General features: G+C 37.1%; 1 protein-coding gene across 1 annotated transcript in view; it reads left to right on the top strand.

Annotated features, from left to right (window-relative positions):
* The first annotated feature begins 275 nt into the window (after positions 1-275).
* Positions 276-23,679, top strand: part of LOC140155496 (apoptotic protease-activating factor 1-like) — a 68,726-nt gene continuing 45,322 nt past the window's right edge. The window contains exons 1-8 of the mRNA XM_072178359.1: positions 276-471; positions 1,881-2,073; positions 2,994-3,191; positions 4,712-4,886; positions 6,641-6,753; positions 8,502-8,872; positions 9,578-9,748; positions 12,615-12,854. Of these exons, the coding sequence (XP_072034460.1) occupies positions 295-471; positions 1,881-2,073; positions 2,994-3,191; positions 4,712-4,886; positions 6,641-6,753; positions 8,502-8,872; positions 9,578-9,748; positions 12,615-12,854 (1,638 nt within the window). The 5' untranslated portion in view covers positions 276-294. The remainder of the gene's footprint in view (positions 472-1,880; positions 2,074-2,993; positions 3,192-4,711; positions 4,887-6,640; positions 6,754-8,501; positions 8,873-9,577; positions 9,749-12,614; positions 12,855-23,679) is intronic.

The following is a 23,679-nucleotide window of genomic DNA, read 5'->3' as shown; positions in this document are numbered from 1 at the left end:
GATCAAATATTGGTTTTCCCTCAAATTTGACTGTAACTCCACAACTGTTGTCTGTGCTGAAATAAAATTTCCAGTGCAGTAGTTGTAGTCCTAGCCCCATAAACGTATCTTACTTGTCCCCAATACATAATAATTTTTGAGAAAAATGAAAAAATAGGCACAAAATTGGGCAGGGGTGTATAAAGTACCCCCTTAATGCTGTTGTTGAAACAACAACAGCAATAAATTAATAATAGATATCTTTAATGTTTTTGTTTTTCAATTGTTTCAGAGATCTGCAAACAGCTAGGCAGAATGTTTCCAATTAGCAAAACAAAGATCAGGGATCTATCTCTGTCGGAACGAGCACGCAGCATACTACTCGTCAACCGTGCCACTATTGCACAGGACCTCAATGTGGAAGCAGTCATTGATCAGCTTATTGCAGATGAAATTCTTGTCCCAGAAGATGCAGAACTCATACGAGCTGAGGTAATTTGATTAATTTGTTAGTAATTATGCTGTTAAATACAGGAAGAAAAATTAACAAACATGGTGCAAATATTTCTGCAAATTTATGTATTTATTGTCCTTGAAGTATCATATTGAAATATTAGCACAATTACTAGCATGAAAGTTCATCTGCACATTGGTAATAAACTTCATAATTGGAAATTTAAACTTATGATCTCAACACAAAATTAAGACGTACCTCAAACTTGTATCGGAAGGGCCAGTGTTCAGAATCCTACATTGGTGAGACTGAAAGATCATTGAAAACCAGATTCTCAGAACACCGTCGTCCGAGTACTACCTCGTCGGAAGTCTCCCAGCACATCCACATTGAATCCCCCGGCCACCAAGTTGATTTGGATGAGGTCAAATCCTTGACTGGGACGCTAGATAGGCCTACTTTGAAAGGGGTGTGAAGGAGTCAATTTACATCAGAGTCACCATCTCTCAATCGCGACGGGGGCCGATACAAGTTACCAAGAGTGTACGACCGGGTTTTGGGGTCAAGTGTCCAAAAGGTCACTGATCCCAAACTTGGGTTGCCAGTCTCCAGATGAAGGTCAAAGTTGTGACCGAAAATTTGAGGTACGTCTTAATTTTGTGTTGAGATCATAAACTTATAAGTTTAAATTTCCAATTATATTAGCACAATTGATTTGTAATGTCATATCAAATTTAATCAATTGTGCAATGACTACATTTAGGAGTTGAGTATTATTAAAAAATAAATAAATAAATAATTATTTTATAATAATAATATGTGATATGTTAAAATAAATCTACAGCTATGGGGATGAATTCCCCCTGCATGTAGGCCTACTATTTACAGAACATACATGTACGTTGTAATTTGTATTGGGCACTAGGGGTGTGATTTTCGGGTAATTTTGTGCCCGGGTACCCAGCGCATTTTTTGGGCGGGTAACCAGGTACCCGAAATTTGCACATTGTTTTTGTGTTTTTAATATGAAAATTGATACATAGTTTTCATGTCATACTCTATTAATGATATCAAAATGCATTCAAATTCAATGCATTTTGATATCATTAATAGAGTATGTGCAAAATTCAATTTTTAAAAAAAAATTTCAATTTTTAAAAAAAAATTTTAGGTCAACCATGAATGATCCTAGCATTTAGGTCTAGGCCCAGAGACACTACAAAACCAAAAAAAAAAACTTTGAAAAAACTTTTCCTGCCGGGTAATAGGATTATCGGGCGGGACTCAATTCCGGACTCACTCACACCCTTATTGGGCACAGTGCCAATTTTCTAAATGTAAACATCGCATCACATATATATTCCATTCATGATTGATATTTTGAAGTTGGCAGACAACAAAGGATTGAGTCTATAATAATAGCCTGACTTCTCATTTATCATTTTAGGTAACAGGAAGAAGACGTGCTACAAAGTTGCTTGATATGGTGATGAAGAAAGGACAGAATGGCTATAACTGCTTGCATAAAGCTCTTATAGAGACACATAAACATCTGGCTATTATCCTGGAAGATGGGGTCACAGAGGATGGCGTGCCGAGGTCACCAAGTGCCTCCCCTGAAATACTGACTTGTGATGAAGGTAATTAGGACAAAACTATATCAAAATACTAAAAGATTGTGACATAAAAGGGTTAAAAACTTGTTTTTTTGTATTTGAGATTTTTTGACCGAGTTGGGGGTACTCAGTACAAATGACCATACGCCACGGGGATGTGCCATGCGTGGCATGCGAGGGGTCTGAGGTTCAAATCACAGGGTACCAAGTGACTTCTTTTGTCTTCTCTCCTTTTTTGTTTCTTCATTTCCTTCCATAAAAAACCATGGGCACGGTTAGGATTAATACTACCACTTAAAACTACATTTGAAGGTGCATCTTAAAATACAAAGTACAATTGAGAACAGGTTAATGGAACAAATAAGTTTTAAGAGCTTTTTTGAATTATATTTGTAGATGAAGATTGTCTAATAATATACCGTAAATGTTCGCCTAATGGCACTATGGGCTCCCTAGACATAACTGGAATTTTAGACACAAACTAAAAGTACCCTCTTTAAAAATCCCACCAGCAAATAAAGGCACATACATACCCTTAATTCTTATTGAGATTTTTAGAGGAGGGAGCTCTCTATTTGTACGTATGGCATTTACCCTAAGGTGAAGGAGCCCAGGTCAGTGGCGGCGCCAGTAATTTTTTTCGGGAGGGGGGGCAAAGTGAATTTCAGGGGGGGAAATCAACAAATTTTGTGCAAAATTACCACAAAAAGTGGACATTTTTGTAATTTTGGGTTTTTCGGGGATGGGGGGAACAGGGGGGAAGAGTTCTGACTGGGGGCATTTGACCCCCCTGCCCTCCATGGCGCCGCCACTGGCCCAGGTGCCCCATTCGGCGAACGTTTACGGTAGACAGGTATCTTATTCCACTAAATACAAATTATCGGTGATTGTAAGAAGCGTGCAATAGTAGGTTAACATCAAATGTGCTTTTTATTCTGCTGCAGTTGACGTCATCCTGATCAGAGGTGGAGTGCCCCCACGTGTACCTGTGTTTGTGAACAGGCCCAACGATACCAGTGGAATCCAGTGCAAGATGAAGGTTATCAAAGACAAAATAGGCTGGGTTATGGTTCATGGTATGGGAGGCATAGGGAAATCTGTGCTGGCTGCAGAGGCTTTGAGGAACTCCAAGATATTAGCAAGTTAGTAATTATTTTGTAATACTAACAAAACAAGTTTACTATTTTTTTTTATTTGTTCCAACAGCTGATGATCATTCATTCATGTTTTTGTTTTTGTAATTATTCATTCATTCCATTGATTGCTTGATTCATGCATTCATTGATTCATTGATTCAACCCATGGGCGTCAATCCTGGAGGGCTATGGGGGACGTATCCTCATCCCCCCCACACACACACATCTTTTGGCAAAATTACCAATTTTTGCTATTTTCAGCCACTTTTTGACAATTTAGCCCAATTATCCCCCACCCCCCACCCCACATTTCAAGACAGATCGATGGCAATCATTTAACCATTTGATTAATTAATTCAGTGATTGATTGATTGATTGATTGATTGATTATTCATTCATTCATCCCTTCAGTGAGTTAGGCCTATTCATATATATTTAGAATCAAAATAAAAATGCACATTAAAAAGTGCAATTATTAGAAAAACTGTTATCATCCAGTTGTTGAAAACATCAACATAATAGACACCATGATATAATCAATTTAATCCAGGTTCTCTTTACAGTTTTCATCGCTCCTTAGGTTAAGATCCACAAGGCAATTAATTAATTGATTAATTAATTGGTAAAGCCTGACATTGGGCTAATTAGCCTTCATTGAAATCATGTCAAGGGAAAACAATTGCATCATTTCGTGGAAACAAACAAACAGATGGCATTGGATTTAAATTAGATTTTAATTAGTTCATTGTTTAATGGAGAATATGAAATGAAATAAATGAGAAAATCACCTTATTTTTGTTGTGCAATGTTTGGATTGTGTCAGCAAATAAATTTATCATATCATAGGTATACCCCGCCAACAATGGGAGATGATAGCGTGTGTTTGCATAGTATGTTTGCTTTATAACACAATAATATTTTATTCTAATTATAGTCCTTGGATAATAATAGTGTAGCATTACATTGAAGTTCTCAAGTATAGGATGTACAACAATGTAGTCTTTAAGTACAATTGTAAATTGCCCTTCCCCTCCATGACAAAAGGGAATATCTACCACCAAAAATGCACAATTTGCAATTTTTTTTACCAAAATGTGTGATTTTTTCTCCCCAAAAAGTTCAAATATATGCAATATTAAAAACATTTTTACTGTTTTTCTTTTATATTTTCTTGCAAATTTTTGCGACGGCCTATTTTCTATACTTTTTTAACATGGATTGCATTGCAGATCATTATGGATTCTTTGATTATAGTGAAAAATTCAGGTTTTTGGAAAATAAGTAGGCCTACTTGAAAAATGGTTATTTTGGGTAAATCTTAAAATTATACCCAAAATGTGCAATTTTCAGCACATCACACATTTTCCATGTCCTTAGTTATAGTTAGGGGCTCATAACTAAGGTTTTTCAAGTCTATATTTTCCTTTATTTTCCCTGATGATTTTTCCATTCAAAGTGTGTAATTATATCCGTACACATTTCATTGACATTATTTTCTGTCCTTCCTTTCCTTGAACCGCTCCTAGATTGTTTCCCTGGAGGTGTATTTTGGCTTAGTATAGGTCAAGTCGATAAGAACAAACTGCTGATGAAGGTACAGAACCTATGCGCTAGACTAGACCAGGAACCGAACCCACCACCTTACAATATAGATGAAGGAAAAGACAGATTACGCACCATATTCTTAGAGCAACATCCCAGGTAAGCAGTGTGATCATGATGAGGACCATTCAAGTGGAATGGCTCTTTATGAGAATTCTGTATTTTTGTACAAATATTCCAACATTAGTACAGTATTGATAAAATCATGGATGTCTATGGGAAAATCTTGCTATTTTTTTAAAGAAGTATTTTGTGATTCTAGCATCCTCTTTTTATGACATTTTTTCAGTATATTTTATGTCCATGAAAAAAGCTTATTCCCCGCAGCATTTCAGTTGTTTCCGATTGTGCGTTGGTGACTTACGCATGATTATGTGTATTACACTGCTCCATAGGCCACTGTGTTATAATTTTGTTCTGTATTAACAGAATGTAAATATACAAATTTGATGATATTTTTGCCAATAATTTTTTGGCACATAAACATGTAATATTTTATAGCCAGAGCTTTCTGATGGTAGAAAAATCTCAACTTTTTTTTAGAAAAGTGGGTGGGAAGGGATGAGTCTGTGGGTTACAAAATACCCTTTAAAGTTTTGTTTTTTTAATTGCCACACAGCAATCTAGGCTAGCTACATATTATGGTCCCCATTAAATTTAATGATAATAATAAACATAAATTTATAAAGCGTCCAAGGTAAAATAACTTCATACAGGGTGTATCAAAATGATTGGTACCGAGAACTTCTCATTTTTACTGATTTTTTTTACTATTTGCTGTACCAGTTTGGAGTAAATTGTTTAAATATTTGCAATTATAGTAGTTTTATCTTCTCTAAGAATTTTAGATCATAAAGATAGCACATTCTGTTCAGAAGTTACATGATTCTAAAGGAAAGTAGGTGGTTTTACACTTTTCATCGTAACGCTGGATCAGTAGCGCACCATTTTCAAAGCTCTATTTTACTACAAATACCTTGTTTGTTGAAAATAATGCCTATTTCTTCATTCATAATACATATATAAATGTTCTAATCAATATTTATTGGTTGAGAGTAATATTATTGACTTGAATAATTTTGGTGGGGTGAAAGAAGTTTGTGTATCAACACCTTCCAGGGCGGTAATTTAAATTGTAGTATAAGATGCATTTAAGATTACTAAGTACGAGTAGATGGTGTTGCAGAATGGCTATAGACTGTAGACAGTGTAGGTTTGACCTGGTAAAAGTTATTGGAATGGCTCCACAGTATTCCACACTTTAGCGAACATTCATAGTAAAGAATTACTGGTTACCTCAACAAAGAAGTGCAGAGAAGATTTAGAAGACAGTTTCCAATAGCAAGAAGTATCCCATGCAAACATGCTATAACTTGCAATGTTTCAAATTTGATATGGGCAGTTACAGAATGGATCCATCCCAGGTGTTAAGTTCATTCACTAATGGCTTCACCTCACACTGCCAGAGTCGTTAGTCAGGGACGTCAGGAAGTGTAAAGCAAGTATGTTATGTAGACTGAGGTGAAATATTGAAGAGCATGTATACATGCAATAAATAGTTCAAGCAGTGAACCTATCCATCTTGTGTTGTGTAAGTAAAACCATGATTACGTCGATTTTCGTTTAGATGACAATATATAGCTCTCAGATGCATCAACCTATTATCTTCAGATTATTAGATCAATAAGTTAACATATGTCCCTTTCTATTTATAGTACAAAAATTATATTAATTAGCCATTTTATATTTTTGATATATTTTTGAAAATGTCACATAGCCCGGTACCAATCATTTTGATACACCCTGTATCACTGATGCTGTGATAATGCCAATATTTATGTCTTTGTTTATAGATCTCTGCTAGTTCTGGATGATGTATGGTCTGTCAAAGTTGCCAAGACATTTGACATTCAGTGTAGGGTCTTAGTTACAACACGAGATAGCAGTATAACGGATCAAATCTCAAGTAAGCTGGGGGTATAGATAAATGGGGATCTTCTGTGTATCTCAATACATGGGCTGATGGGAACATAATCAGAAAAATAAAATAAATAAATGTAGATATTTATATAGCGCTTTATGCCGTAAACAGCCTCAAAGCGCTTTACATTTATTCCGCCGTCATTAGAATGTCGGAACCACGTTTGCAGCCTACATATGGCGCAGGGTTCATCAGTACGTCGACTGTGACTACCCCTAACAGCTTCCCATTGCACCTGGGTGGGGTAAGGCAAGCGAGGCAAAGCGCCTTGCCCAAGGGCGCAACACGGTGGTGGGACGGGGACTCGAACCCGCGCACGTCAAGCAAGCTCTAAGATTATGAGTCCAAGGCCGTAACCATTGGGCCACTGTGTCCTCAAAAAAGTACATACTGTGATTCGGGAAAAGAATTTTACCAGATCCTGTAGATTCTCTCCCAAAGTAGTGTATAAACCTAAAATACTTAGATTCTCACAATTCTTGTTCGCTGAATCTTTGTGAGAATAAATTCTTGGATTCACAATCAATTTCTGCATGTCAAACAAGGTGTACAGGAACAGCCCATATGAGTTTGGAGTGTCATTAGTCTGAACAGGTTTAAAGTTTGGGTTTAGGGCATTTTAGGTTAGGATTAGGGTTAGAGATTGAACGTTCACCCAAAAGTTCCTTTCATACATATATGATTTATGAATCGAAAAAGGTCCATTAACGTGTATGTGTGTTGTGAAATATATTGCAAGTGTACTGTGCACAAAAAGTATCAGAACACTTGAAACCAAAGCAATATCTTAAAAGCTCTTATAGACACTAAATGTACCAAATACAAAAAATGTGAAGTAATTTATAGATGAGTAATTTTGTTCTGCATATTTTGATACCTCATTTGGCCCGAACCAGCTTTATTTCGCCGATCAAACTTTATTTCCCCAAGTTATACAGAATTGAATCGAAAAAAAGAGAGCTTTTCAGAAATGACAAACTTGGGCTATTTCCTCCTTCAGGGTGATTCCATTTGGCTATTCTAACGGGCTCATTATAGCGTGACAGAGCAACACTCACTCACTGTGCTCATAATTAGCATGTTTCGAGAGAAGCCTATGTAAATTTTGTCACTTTTTGAAATACTCTCTTTTTTTATTTATATTGCTTTAACTTGGGATAATCTATTGACTACTTCATTTGGTAAATTAGGTTTAGTGTCTTCAAGTTATTGCTTTTGTTTTAAGTGTTTTGTTTTAAGTATTATTATTAGGTGAAGCGGAGGTATGGTACAGGAAATTAGCACGCGCGAATTGTCTTACTGGGTGAAGCCGAAACGAATTTATCATACCACTAAGTCATTCTAAATATTGAAATAATTACGTTTTTAAACATTTTGATTGTTGAAAATTAGGCAAAACATTGCAAAAATTAGATGACTGCTTCGTGTATTACGTATCCTGTGCATTTTACACGCCCGGTTTACGCGAATTCCCTTTATACGCGTACCTTGCCGTAAACGCGTATCATGCCTGCGAATTACGCTCTCATTGACTAGATATAAAGCGTACTGACTAGATACGAAAATATATCCGCTTAGCGGTGTTCTTTGATGTTTCCCTTATGATAAACATGTGTCACCAGTATGATGTGTATGTCACATGCTTTTATGAACCATACACTTTATCCCTGTAAATTCTATAGATTCTAAAATAGTCAACTTCATGCATGATTTGGTCATGTTTGTCTCAACAGGTGAAGTACACAAAGTATCACTTGAGAGTGGTTTTAACGAAACCCAAGCTCTGGAAACCTTAGCATTGTGGACGGAAAGAACTGTTGCTACCCTACCACCCCAAGCACACGAGATCTATAAAGCTTCCAAAGGGTCGCCATTAGTAATATCACTCATAGGGAGCCTGCTTAAAGATCACCCTCATAGATGGGAGTCTTACTTGAAGAAGCTGCAGGAGAAGAAGTACAGTCGTCTGCGGAAGGCGTCGTCTTACGAATACGAGAGTGTGGATGAGGCTATGGGGATGAGTCTGGAACAGCTGGCCAAAGATTCAAAGGATTTGTACTCGGACTTTGCCATCTTTGATGAGGATGTCAAAGTACCAGCCAAGGTTAGTTGCTTACAGAGATATTCACCTGAAGAAATGTGTGACGTGATCTGATCTACTCAGACCAAAGGTTAAAGTTTGAAAAAATTCAGTTATTACCATATTTCTAACTTACTTAGTACCTAAGCTTACTGATGTTGTAAATCCCATGTACTTGCCGTAATTTTGCTAAGTTCATGAACGGTTTATATCATATGTGAATTTTCTTGTTTTTTTTAAATTGTTTTTAATGTTTTATATTGTTGTGTGTTGTTTGTGTTATTTTGTTTCTTGTCGCATATAACATGGGTAAATCATTCGGTGTTAAAACACTGCTCTCTCATGATGCCCAGGGGCTATGGAAGGGCGTGTGGACAGCCACTCATTACCCTTGTCGGAACTGACTGCAAGAGCTTTGTCATCACCTGTATCTGCCCCACAATCTAAATGCAGTAATGGAGAGAGCAGATAATTGAATATAAATTATAATCAGTTTTAATTTTGTGACTTCAATTGTCAGAAAATTTGCAAAATGTTTTTAGCCTATTTTACCTCAAATTGCAAAACTATTGAAATTAGTGCTAACTAAAAAGATTAGCAATGTTTCATTTGGCTAAACAGGGTAACATTGTTTTAATCCCAAACAATTAGTGCTGTATTTTCCTGTCATCAGGATTAGTCACATGTTGTATTTATTCAATTGCCATAACCACCTCTAATCTTTTATAGGTACTAAGTATTATGTGGGATGAAGATCTTGAGACTGTTGAAGATGAGATGTATAAACTGGTGCAGAAATCGCTACTCAGACAAGAATGGGATGATGACCTGCTGTGTATGACATTCTCAGTACATGACCTACAACGAGACTTTCTCAAACAGAATACTGAAAATCAACGGGTAAGTGAAATGGGTGGAATGGTGGATGGAATGGGCTATTCCAGTTGAAATTCATACACCTCCATATGGAAGACATGACCTTAATCTTCCACACAGGGGGTGTAGATTTCAAATGGAACCCCCATTCAGGTAAATCCATTTGAAATTTACACTCCCTGTGTGGGAGATTATAAAGGTCATGTCTTCCATAGAGGGTGTATGGATTTCAACTGGAATAGCCCAAAGACCCTAAACAAATCGGCAAGCCTTACAATCAATCTTACGCTTGATCTACCATGCATAAGGCTAAAAAAAAAATTCTTATGCCTCAAAGCCCATGGCAGTTTAAAAACTAAATGGGGATTGATGTGTTTTTTTAAAGATTTTCATATTTTCATTTTTCGCAAAGATTTTTTTAAAACAAAATTTTGAATTAAGATGTTATTTTTATTTTCGAGTGTTCAGGATAAAATTGTGGTTGATTTACACAATTGAAGTACAAATATCAATAGTTTTATAACTAAACAATGCGAGTATTAAATCAAGTAACTTTTCTTCCAAATTTGTCTCAGAATTTCATGATTTTATGGCAAAAACTAACAAAAAAAGAAGGAAATAAAAAATGAATTTGCCGTGCCCACATGGGCTTTGAGACATAACCATTTTTTTATTAGCCTAAACGCCTATTCAATCAATCATAAGATCAGTTTTATTTGTGAAATGGGCCCCTGTTTTACCCAATGTTTAGCTGGAAAAAGGTTGTAATAGCTCATTATAACCAATCAAGTAAATTTTCTTCCAAATTTGTCTCCGAATTTCATGATTTTACGGCAAAAAAAAAAAACTAAAAAAAATGCAATAAAACATGATTTTGCCGTTTCAGCTGACATGGACGTGCTAAGAAACACTAACACGCACGTGTACTTTGAGAATAACAATTTTTTTATTAGCCTTAACTCCTATTAAATCAAACATAAGATCAGTCGTAACTTAGTATTTGTGAAATGGGCCCCTGTTGCAATGTTTAGCTGGAGAAAGGTTGTAATAACTCATTATAACCATATACTGTGACCATCCAAAAATCCTTACAGCATGACACCTGCTACCAACTGTCAACATTTGTTAACCAATGTTCTAGGGTAAAGGTCACTTCCTGGAAAGCTGGATTGAACATGGTCATCTGATGTAATATCTGGGTCATATATTGTCAGGGACATTGAACTCTTAGCTGTCAAGAAGAATAATATTGCTTAACACTTGGAAAGACCTGTGTTTGTGCAACTTGTACTCAACTAAGATTAGCCACATTTTTGAACCAACTTGGCATTCAATTTCCAATTGTTTGTGCGCTTCACATGGATTTGTTCCGTTAAAGAAGTGCTGTTACTAGATTTTCATAAATGAGAGGGGATAGGAGGTGCAAAATGTAGTGTAAGGAAAAAACCTGGACCACATCTTGTAGAAACCTGTATACGCTGGCGAAGTGACGTAGTTAGTCGGATTAACTACCATAGCAATTGATGAATACAATTTTGAATATTTTGCCCCGCACTACAACATTCATGCGGTACCGATGTATTGAACCATAGATGACAAAGAAATTCTAATCACTTGCACCTGTAAGATTAGTCTCTTTGAAAAGAGCGGTATTGTATTCAATCTATTATATGATTGAAGACAGGTGATTAGTGCAATCTGCTTGTAGTGCTGAGCGATCTATTCAAAAATTGTATTCATCCATTGCTATGGTAGTTAATCCGATTATGATGTCACTTCGTCAGCGTATAAAGTCTGAGATCATTGTGCTATTCCAGTTGAAATCCATACACCCCCTATGGAAGACATGACCTTCATCTTCCACACAGGGAGTGTGAATTAAATGGGACCGCCTAAATTGGTGATTCCATTTGAAATCTACACCCCCTGTGTGTGAGATTTATAAGTAATAGTCTTCAATTGGGGGTGTGTGCATGGATTTCAACTGAATAACCCATTTGGGTGCTCCAGGGGTGCTGATTTAGTCAAAGATCTTATACTATGAGATAAGACACTCCGTACAATTAACGTGCAAACGGCATATGCCGATGCGAGGACAGAAAATGTGACTCTCTTGCTAGTCTCCCACACAACCAGCTAATTATGCGGTCCTGACACTTGTCGTTCATAACCGCCAGGACCACATAATTAACCGGTTGTGCAGGAGACAAGCACGAGAGTCACATTTTCTGTCCTCCGGAGTGTCGCGTGCTTGATGTAGTCCTGACTGAACTGGTATTTGTAATTTCATACAACTAGTCCAAAAATTTCCACTTACTTGCAGACGTTTCGGAAACTCACAGTTTCCTTTATCGATGCTATTGTTGCAGTGACGATCTGTGTACAGCAGATGATTTTTGCTGCTTAGCAATCGAGTTGCCAGTTGATTTCTCAGCTATCAGATCGTCAAAGACGTGACTCAAGTTGTATTGCCCTCGCCTCGGTTCATGGTTTTCCCCGCTTTCTGATGGTGATTGCCTCCTTAATCCATCTCTTATATCTATCACTCTCTTTGCCTACGATTCTGGCCTCCTCCCAATTGATGACGTGGTTGTTGTCTACTATGAAATTACAAATACCAGTTTAACATGAACAGTCCTGATGAACATCTTCAAGAAGTCCTGACTGAGTTTTATAACACTATGGTGAAATCATCCTAGAGGGCAGTAGCAGGACAACTTTGCTATTATGCCCCTCGAAAACTTTTTCTGGACAAAATTATGAATGTTCTTTACAATCATCAAGATACACACCAACTTTAAAAACATAAGGGGGGGGGGGAAGGTTTGTCTCAAAAGAAAAAAAAAACCCTCTTACGTTACCACATTTTTTTTTTTGCATCTATAAACAGCAACTTCACGTCAAGTTAGTCAAGAGTTATTACCGGATCTGCGGAGGAAAGTACCACGAGCTTGAAGACGACTCGTACGTTCACCAATATCTACCTATGCATATGGGTCAGGCTCTGATGACAGATCAACTCAAGGTTTTATTGCACAGTCTAGAGTGGCTCAAGGCCAAGATTAATATAGTAGGTCCGTCTGCAGTACTCGGCGATTTTATCAAGTATGCTCATATGTTAGAGTGCGAGGTAAGATGTAATGTTGGCTCCCATTATTTGCAGTGTATAATCTGATATCGACTGCTCAGTGCCAGAAGTGGGTAAGTATAGTGCAATAGCTGCCTTGTGAACATTTGGCAATTTACTCATCTACACATGGCAGTTACACAGGGCAGCTATTGCACTTACACACTCCTGGCACTGAGCAGTGAATTATGTTTTTATTTTATCCTTCTACAAAATAGAATGCTTTGAGCTATGTATTATTTGTATGGTATTCAATTTTGCATACTAAACACAGCCAAATTAAAAAGTCTCCACTAGTTCCATCCCCATTTAATCAGAGTCTGATGAGTTTATGGTAAAATAATTTATATAATAATTTTCTATACAATTTCCTTCGAAGGTTGATACCAAATTTGATATCAAAAGTTTAATCATCGTGAGCATAGCAGCCGTTGTTTGAAAATTCGTGCAATTTTAAAAATGATAAATTACCAATTGATCACGCAAAAGCCAATGCATGGTATCAGATTATTATGTGGCCTGAAGCAACCCGTACAGGGATCATTGTACACTTGCCTGCTCACAATTGAAAGAGCGGGGTATTTGATTTGCATTTTGACATGCATGGGTAAACCTTTAACCTGCCGGCCTATTCAGGCGACGTAATTCTTGGCACTCAAGCTAGCTCAGCTACGTGATACAATTCCCTATGTCATTTTTAAAATTGCACGAATTTCCAAACAACGATGATTAAACTTTTGATATCAAATTTGGTATCAACCTTCGAAGGAAAGTGAATAGAATATTATTATATAAATTATTTTACCATAAACTTATCAGACTCTGATTAAATGGAGATGGAACTAGTGGAGACTTTTTATTTTGGTTGTGTTTATACTGTGTGATGAGTTTGCAAAGGGTATATATGACCCCAACACAGAATTGCTTCATATTGTGCTAACTAAGTAACCCCTATAGTTTAAGGGCAGTTAGAGAAGTCAGCTGTTGTGACTTAGTCGAATTGTTGTATCTTGTGAATACTCTGACAAAAATAGTTATTTTGAAGCAGGCTTGACAAAGAATTAAAATATCAGAGTCACACTTTTGTAGGTCTTACGGTTCTTGAGTCATGATGTAAAGAATGCAAAAATGAAACATCTTCATAAAATACATGTCTCATGAACTACAATATATTAACCATTTTTTTTTTTTTTTATGACCATGACTACTCTGACACACATTAAGTGAACAAAATATTTCATCAAAAGTATCATTTGTGACACGACCTGGTCCATGGGGGCCAAAGGAGGCATTTTTGAAAATTGAGCTACTGCAATTATTACATAATACATACAATAGTCTATCATTTACTGAAAACACCAAAGGTCTAGCATACTTGGTTCTAAAGTTATGAAGCTTTTCTATTTCCTTACTGTTTGTTTTTTACTCCATATTTTTACCGTTATCTCAGTTTCAAATTTGCCGCCTTTGGCCCCCATGGACCAGATCGTTTGACATATTGTCACAGACCAGGGGTTTGGGAAAATTGGAATAAAAAGTCGGACTTGCGACGAAGTCCGACAATTCCCTGGCCGTGGGTAGCGTGGCCTTAAAATTGAAAAATATGAAGGGGAATCAAGTGCCTAATTTATACTCTTGACCTTGAGACGAAATAAATTCACCCTGAATCTAGGTTTTACAGTTCAGTAAATTTATTAATTATTTTTGAATTGCAAAAATATAAATATAAATATAAATTTAAATAGCAAATTCAATTTCTCTGGTATAATGGAACCAGGGACACAATATTTGAGATTTGTTTCTCACATAAAATAACGATTCAACATGAAAAAAAAAAAAAATAAATTCCCGATTAATCAATCGGCTTATTACTTTTCAAGTAATTTGTCAATATTATAACTGACCAATTTGTGAAACCCTAAATACCCCAAGTGCTGATCGATAAAATGCACCGACCAACACCCTTTCTAAATTTTGGATGAAAGTTGATTAATAAAAATTATTGATCAATCAATTTCTAATAATCAATCTGATCAAGTGTGAAACCCTAAATACCCCAGTGCTGATCGATAAAATGCACCGACCAACACCCTTTCAAAATTTTGGATGAAAGGTTATTTATTAAAATTTATCGATCAATCAATTTCTAATAATCAATCTGATCAAGTGTGAAACCCTAAATACCCCAGTGCTGATCGATAAAATGCACCGACCAACACCCTTTCAAAATTTTGGATGAAAGTTGATTAATAAAAATTATTGATCAATCAATTTCTAATAATCAATCTGATCAAGTGTGAAACCCTAAATACCCCAGTGCTGATCGATAAAATGCAATCACCAACACCCTTTCAAAATTTTGGATGAAAGTTGATTAATAAAATTATTGATCAATCAATTTCTAATAATCAATCTGATCAAGTGTGAAACCCTAAATACCCCAGTGCTGATCGATAAAATGCAATCGACCAACACCCTTTCAAAATTTTGGATGAAAGTTGATTAATAAAAATTATTGATCAATCAATTTCTAATAATCAATCCGATCAAGTGATCGGTAAATACCTTCCAATAAAATCAATCAACCCGACCGATCAATTGAATCGATCATTTCCTTTCAAAAATTTGGATGAAAGTTGATTAATAAAAATTATTGATCAATCAATTTCTAATAATCAATCCGATCAAGTGATCGGCAAATACCTTTCCAATAAAATCAATCAACCTGACCGCTCAATTGAATCGATCATTTCCCTTTCAAAATTTTTATGAAAGTTGATTAATAAAAATTATTGATCAACCAATTTCTAATAATCAATCCGATCAAGTGATCGGCAAATACCTTTCCAATAAAATCAATCAACCTGACCGATCAATTGAATCGATCATTTCCCTTTCAAAAATTTGGATGAAAGTTGATTAATAAAAATTATTGATCAATCAATTTCTAATAATCAATCCGATCAAGTGATCGGCAAATACCTTTCCAATAAAATCAATCAACCTGACCGTTCAATTGAATCGATCATTTCCCTTTCAAAAATTTGGATGAAAGTTGATTAATAAAAATTATTGATCAATCAATTTCTAATAATCAATCCGATCAAGTGATCGGCAATTACCTTTCCAACAAAATCAATCAACCTGACCGTTCAATTGAATCGATCATTTCCCTTTCAAAAATTTTGATGAAAGTCATGAAAGTTGATTAATGACAATTATTCATCAATCAATTTTCAATTTAAACAAAGTTTAAGCTTATAAAACCATTTTTGTTGTCTCCAAAATTTTGTGACGGCCACAAACTCATGTGCTAAAATTTTCAGCACCCGAGGTTAATTTGTTTCTCGAGAAAACCAGACACCAACATTCATGAAGACGATCATGACATTGTTGATTATTCAAATTGAATTAAGCAACTTAATTTTCCAACAAAAATGTCACTTCACATCGAAATGACCACAAAATAATTTGTATGTGCTTCCGCGGATGGTACAAATACAAAAAGTGCAAATCTTAATCTTACCAAAAATATACCACCAATCAATTCAAAACATCCAAATAATACACAAATCAATTTTCGGAATTCCGAATAAAGAAGCCACAGCATTCAAAACGCCGTGGACTTTTTAAATTTTGAGGCAAATACAAAAAGTGCAATTCTTAAGCTTAACAAAAATATGACATCAATCAATTCAAATAATCAAAATATGCGCAAAGCAATTTTCGGTATCACCGAATGAAGAAGCCACAGCATATCACAACGCCGTGGACTTTTTAAAATTTGAGGCAACGGTGTCTGAGTTTCTCGCAAAACAACAACAATTTTTCCCCATTTTCTATTTGTGTCCCGTAATAGAACGCCAATATAATTCCTCACACATCTCTGATAATATTTTCAAACATGGATAAATGGAGGGGCAGTCAGTCAGTGGAACAGATTTTAAGGTTTACGACACTTACCAAACCATCACTTCTGTATGGCGAAAGGCTTTGGACATGATGGACGCCATTTTGTTTTCTCAAAATTTCACACGTGTTTATATTTTAAAACACATTTCTTTTTGCTTTCTCGACGTTGGTCGAGCTAAAATTTTTGACTAAACTTGTGTAGGGAATTCACTCTCAAGGTGGAGTTATTCCTACACTAAATTTTTGATGAAAAACCTATAAAACAAATTGAAACATTTTAAAGCAAAACCAGACGCATGTCTCTAGCCCACTTAACGACCGACAGAACTGATCTGATCTGTTTCAGACCCGGATGTCACGGCGATTTCGCCGCTCTTACTTCCACTTTACTCCCTCCCTATTTGTGAAAGGGCAAGTTCCACTGACTCAATATTTAGAGGAAAGGACATTCACAATATACTTGCTCCCGTACATGAATAAAAAAAATATGAACACGAACAACCTGGCCAGGGAGTTTGGACACAAAACGGAACAGCCCCAATCGATTGGTACAGGATTTCGGTGACCAATCAGGGTTTGCTCTGAACAAAAGATTGATCAATCCAGAGGATTTTGGCTACCAATCAGAATTTGTCCTGAACAAAAGAGGTTTACCGCCAAAAATCGGGACTATCCCTATTTAACATAAAACTTTTAAAACCGGAAAACAACTTCTTGACAAATGTCCCCTCCCCACCAAGACGCGTCTCGCGTCACCAACACACATAAATATCACAAAGTAGTAATGTATGAAATCTCTTTAAAAAAATGCATGTATATTCCTTTAAGAAAAGGCATGAATGTCCCTTTAAGAACATATTTCTTTGTAAATCTGCCATTAATTGTCAATTGCAATTAATAGTAAATTTGTAATAATCATTAAATATTTATCCAAGTGTTCATTAATAATTACCATGGCAATAATTTAAAAACCTGCCATTTATTGAGTGTCTCAATAAATGGCAAATTTGTAAGAAACACTCCTAACATAATTCATTTTCAAGTGTTCCTGTCCATGGCATTGAAATGTATCAGAGTTCATTTTGTATTAAAGTTCATAAATCGATGACATAATCTCCACTCATCATCCAAGCTGGTTGTCTTCTTGTCTTCTGTTGGCGGCGCAGAACAGGTGTACTGTTTATTTGCCTTTGAGGGGTAAGGGACTTGGGATTTTTGTCATCAACATCTGAATCTGATGATTTCTGACACAGTTCATTGCTCATTTCACTGGTAACACCTGCAGCTTCACTGTTATGTGACGAAACTTGAACTTGCGTTGAAGAGATGTCGACCATTGATGAATCTGATGAGAGTTGTTCATCATTTACAGCTGCAATTGCGACTGTAGATGTTTCTGGTGATGAAACTTCGTCACCCGACGCCACCACTGAAGACGGAGACTGATCTGTCTCAATGTTCATTAATTGGTTCGCCACTGATGTTTCTGGTGACAAATTTTCGTCACCCGACGCCACCACTGAAGACGGAGACTGATCTGTCTTTATGTTCATTAATTGGTTCGCCACTGATGTTTCTGGTGACAAATTTTCGTCACCCGACGCCACCACTGAAGACGGAGACTGATCTGTCTCAATGTTCAATAATTGGTTCGCCACTGATGTTTCTGGTGACAAATTTTCGTCACCCGACGCCACCACTGAAGACGGAGACTGATCTGTCTCAATGTTCATTAATTGGTTCGCCACTGATGTTTCTGGTGACAAATTTGCGTCACCCGACGCCACCACTGAAGACGGAGACTGATCTGTCTCAATGTTCATTAATTGGTTCGCCACTGATGTTTCTGGTGACAAATTTTCGTCACCCGACGCCACCACTGAAGACGGAGACTGATCTGTCTCAATGTTCATTAATTGGTTCGCCACTGATGTTTCTGGTGACAAATTTTCGTCACCCGACGCCACCACTGAAGACGGAGACTGATCTGTCTCAATGTTCATTAATTGGTTCGCCACTGATGTTTCTGGTGACAAATTTTCGTCACCCGACGCCACCACTGAAGACGGAGACTGATCTGTCTCAATGTTCATTAATTGGTTCGCCACTGATGTTTCTGGTGACAAATTTTCATCACCCGACGCCACCACTGAAGACGGAGACTGATCTGTCTCAATGTTCATTAATTGGTTCGCCACTGATGTTTCTGGTGACAAATTTTCGTCACCCGACGCCACCACTGAAGACGGAGACTGATCTGTCTCAATGTTCATTAATTGGTTCGCCACTGATGTTTCTGGTGACAAATTTTCGTCACCCGACGCCACCACTGAAGACGGAGACTGATCTGTCTCAATGTTCATTAATTGGTTCGCCACTGATGTTTCTGGTGACAAATTTTTACGTCACCCGACGCCACCACTGAAGACGGAGACTGATCTGTCTCAATGTTCATTAATTGGTTCGCCACTGTTTCTGGTGACAAATTTTAAGTCACCCAACGCCACAGCACCAAGAGGGACTTGGGAAAGGGAAGGCACGTCAACTGTACACCCATTCATGACTTCGTCCTCTTCTGATATGGTACTGGTATTCACATTGTCCTCTTCTGTCTGGTTTTCTTGAGGTTCGTCTTCCCTGTTTTCATGCACTTTACCAGTCGTTCTTAATACACATGGTTTCAACCGATCATAATGAACTACACTACTTTTACCATTTGGCAATTTGATCATGTAATTGGAAGTAGAATATTGGCGTTCTATTACACATGGCCCATTCCAAAAACATTGAAGTTTTGGTGTTACCCCCCGTTTTCTAGTTTCTGTGTACAACCACACAGTATCTCCAGTTCTGTAGGGTCTTCCGTGGGCTTTTGTGTCGTATACCCTTTTTTTTCTCACCTGGGCTGCTTGCATATTATTTCTGGCAACCTCAAAGGCAACTTCCAGTTTATTTCTAATATTAAGGGCATAAGATGAAGGCGACTCAACTGTTTCACCTGGTGGTGGAGCTATTAGAACATCCAATGGCAAAGAAATTTCCCTCCCAAACATCAACAAATTTGGCGACGCGCCTGTTGACTCTTGCTCGCTTGCTCTGTAAGCCATAAGAACAAATGGAAGGTGTTCATCCCAATCCGTTTGGTCATTTGACACATACATTGATACCATGGTTTCTAAAGTCGCATTCATGCGCTCAACCAAGCCATCAGACTGTGGGTGATAAGCAGTAGTTCGCGTCTTATCTATAGACAACAAGCGACATACTTCTTGAAAAAGCGTACTCTCAAAATTTGCTCCTTGATCTGTATGTACTGTTAACGGTACTCCATAGCGACATATGAATTCAGTAGTTAGCGCTTGGGCCACTGTCTCAGCCTTTTGATCTGGCAACGGTATCGCCTCTACCCATTTGGTAAAGTAATCCATAATTACCACAATATATTTGTTGCCATTCTTAGACTGAGGCAGTGGTCCTAAAATATCTAAAGCTATGCGTTCTAATGGTGCGCCAACTTGACAAAGTTTCATAGGAGCCCGTCTTCGCTTCCCTGTTGGACGCTTTTCTAGTTTGACAAGCTACACAACTTCTGACATAATCATTCACATCTCTACGATAACTTGGCCAATAATATGATTTTCTGATTTTACCCAGAGTTCTCCTCTGTCCTAAATGACCCGCTGTTCTAGTATCATGAGCAAATATCAACACTTCATTCTTTAATGCTTGAGGAATTACAAATTGTACATATGTTACTCTTGATGATGAAATATATTTTCTATACAACACTCCCTCTTTCAAAGTCAACTGATCCCACTGGCTCCATAATATCTTTGAAAAACGATCCAAACCAGAAACAGCTTCCAATGTAGGACGAGTAGAACTCTTTTTCAAAAGATCTATTATTGGTGAAATCGAGTATCTTGTTTTTGAGCTAATGCAAGGGACTGGGAATCTAATCCTGCAAGACTGAATGCACCAGTACATGTACACACTATTGACTTTATGTCCTTGGAACTACCTGTGTGAGAAACTGAACAACACCTTGCCGAGTCACATCTATCTGCTTCATACACATCGGGATGTCGTGAGAGTGCGTCTGCATTATTATGTTTTTTATCAGGCCTATGTTCAATTTCAAATTCAAACATTGCAAGAACTTCGAACCACCTTGCTACTTGACCATCTATCTCCTTGAAATTTGATAACCACCTTAAAGAACCATGATCTGTTCTAAGTCTGAATGTTCGCCCATACAGGAAATGGCGAAAATGTTTAACAAATGAAACTGCTGCCAACATTTCTCTCCGTGTTACATCGTATTTCCGTTCTGATTTGGAAAGTTTCTTACTGCATAGGCGATAACTCTTTCCTTTCCATCTTGAACCTGTGACAATACACTCCCTATACCATCTCCACTTGCATCAGTGTCCAATATAAAACTCTTGGAAAAATCCGAAATGCTAAAATTGGGGAGGTTGTTAGATGAGTTCTCAATTCCTCAAACGCTTTTTGACATTTTTCGGTCCAAATGAAAATAGTATCTTTCTCTGTGAGACGATGTAGAGGTGCTGCTATTGTAGAAAATGATTTCACAAAACGTCTATAATAGGAACACAGACCTAAAAATTGTCTGACTTCTTTCACATTTGTAGGTACCTTCCAATTTCTAACTTTGTCAATTTTCTTTGGATCTGTTGATACTCCATCACGTGAAATAATATGACCTAAGTATAGAACTCGTGTTTTTAACAAATCACACTTTTTGGGTTTAAGTTTAAGCCCTGCTTGTTCAAGTCTAGTAAATACAGTTTCCATCCTTGTAAGATGATCTTCAAAGGTCTTACTAAAAATAATGATGTCATCCAAATAGACCAGACAAATTTGCCATTGCAACCCTGATAACACACGCTCCATAAGGCGCTCGAAAGTCCGAGGCGCATTTGTCAAACCAAATGGGAGTACGTTGAACTCATAAAGTCCCGTACCAGTGGAAAATGCTGTTTTCTGTCTGTCTTCTGGGGCAACTTCTATCTGCCAATAACCCGAGGTCAAATCTAATGTAGAAAACCATTGTGAACCTGATAGAGCGTCTAAAGTATCATCTATCCTAGGAAGTGGATACGAATCCACTCGGACATTCAAATTAATTTTGCGAAAGTCAACACAAAATCGTAAAGTACCATCACTCTTCTTTGCAATTACTACTGGGGACTGCCATGGTGACTGAGAAGGACTAATGATGCCTTTTTGAAGCATACTCTGAATTTCATTTTCTACTTCTGCACGTTGATGAAAAGGCAAACGCCTAGGCGGCTGTCTTATTGGGGGACAATCACCTGTATTGATATGATGATATGCTAAAGACGTTCTCCCTGGTTCACTATTTTCTGAAAAAAACGATTTGTGTTTTTTAATCACATCCACCACCGCTTCTTTTTGATTATTATCTAAATCTGGGATTGTCCGATGTATTAACTCCTTTAAATCATCATTCACTATGTCTTTCTTCTGCTCTTTTGAATTTGTCTCAACAATATCTTGTAATGAATTATCAGTCTTGGATCTAACTTTATTCTCACTTACACCATATGAATTTGTATTCTTGAATTCATTTGAAGAACTACTTGTTTGTATTTCCTCAGTGTCTATGTTGTTAATTGTGTTACATGTACTTTCAAATAAATTGGTATCAATTTGGTCTTGTGTGTTTGCTTCATCACCATTCCCTAATGACTGTACTAACTCAGCAGGCTGTAACAATGCTACATTTGTACCTTGATAAAGTACCACTGGTTCACTAGAAAAATTTGCCAACCTCAAAGGAACTCTTGTGCAATCAAAATCAACCACTGACCTTGCAACAAGGACACCACTATCACGCTCAACAAATTGTTTAGTCGCTTCCACAATACCTATTCCTGCTGGCTTCCTACTAACAAGTCGACCTGGAATAATCAATTCCTGCCCTGGCTGAATGGTTGTAGTATTAAGTACAGCTACCCGACAACATTGGGAAGGAGATGTTTCAACTACTACTGGAATTTGTTTATCCATGATAGTAACTGTGCCCTTCCGTACATCTACAATTCCTCCAAAAGAATGCATAAAATCATTTCCTAAAATTCCAGCAGGTTCAATGTCAGCGACCAAAACTGGATGTTTAACCTGTACTTTCCCTAACTGCATATCAAGTTCTCCACATACACCATGTACTTTCAACACCTGACCATTTGCAGCTGCAATTGGGGGTAAATAAGGCTTAAGCTGATCAGTAATTTCCTTTGGAAATAATTCCCAAACCTTGGGATGAATCAAAGTGTCAGTTGAACCACTATCTACAAGCATCTTAATATCCTGCTTACCAATCCTAACCATTGCATAAATTGATTTCTTGACTACCTGGGCCTTGTTTGCAGTAGGTTGCTCATTGGCCCTGTCTTGGGCAACCGAACAGAGTTTAAATCTGCACCTGTTGACTGATTCCTTGAATTTCCTACAAAATAACCATCACGAACACTGGGAATACTATCAGCTGGATGAGGTAACGGACTACTATTCTGGACTTTATATCCACCGTTTGACATGTCCTGTCCATGTGTCTCCCTAGACATTTCACCATACATATTACTAGTCTGATTACCATTACTACAAGTTGTTTGACCATACATGTTACAAGTTGGACTACTATTCATATTACTACTGGTATTACCATGATTATTATGACTGGTTAGTGGTCCATATGCGTTACCAGCTGGAGGAACTGCATATTACCAGATGGTGGGACCTGCATGTTATTAGATGGAGGGATATACATATTTCCAGCTGGATTCATCCTTGGCCTATTATTCATCCATCCATATCGTGTGTTTGACAAGTGGGGACATTCGTTTTTGTAATGTCCAAAACTATAGCA

The sequence above is a fragment of the Amphiura filiformis genome, chromosome 6 (assembly GCF_039555335.1).
Source record: "Amphiura filiformis chromosome 6, Afil_fr2py, whole genome shotgun sequence".
Taxonomy (NCBI): domain Eukaryota; kingdom Metazoa; phylum Echinodermata; class Ophiuroidea; order Amphilepidida; family Amphiuridae; genus Amphiura; species Amphiura filiformis.
The sequence above is the reverse complement of the archived record's forward strand: the minus strand, read 5'-3'. Positions and strand labels throughout refer to the sequence as shown.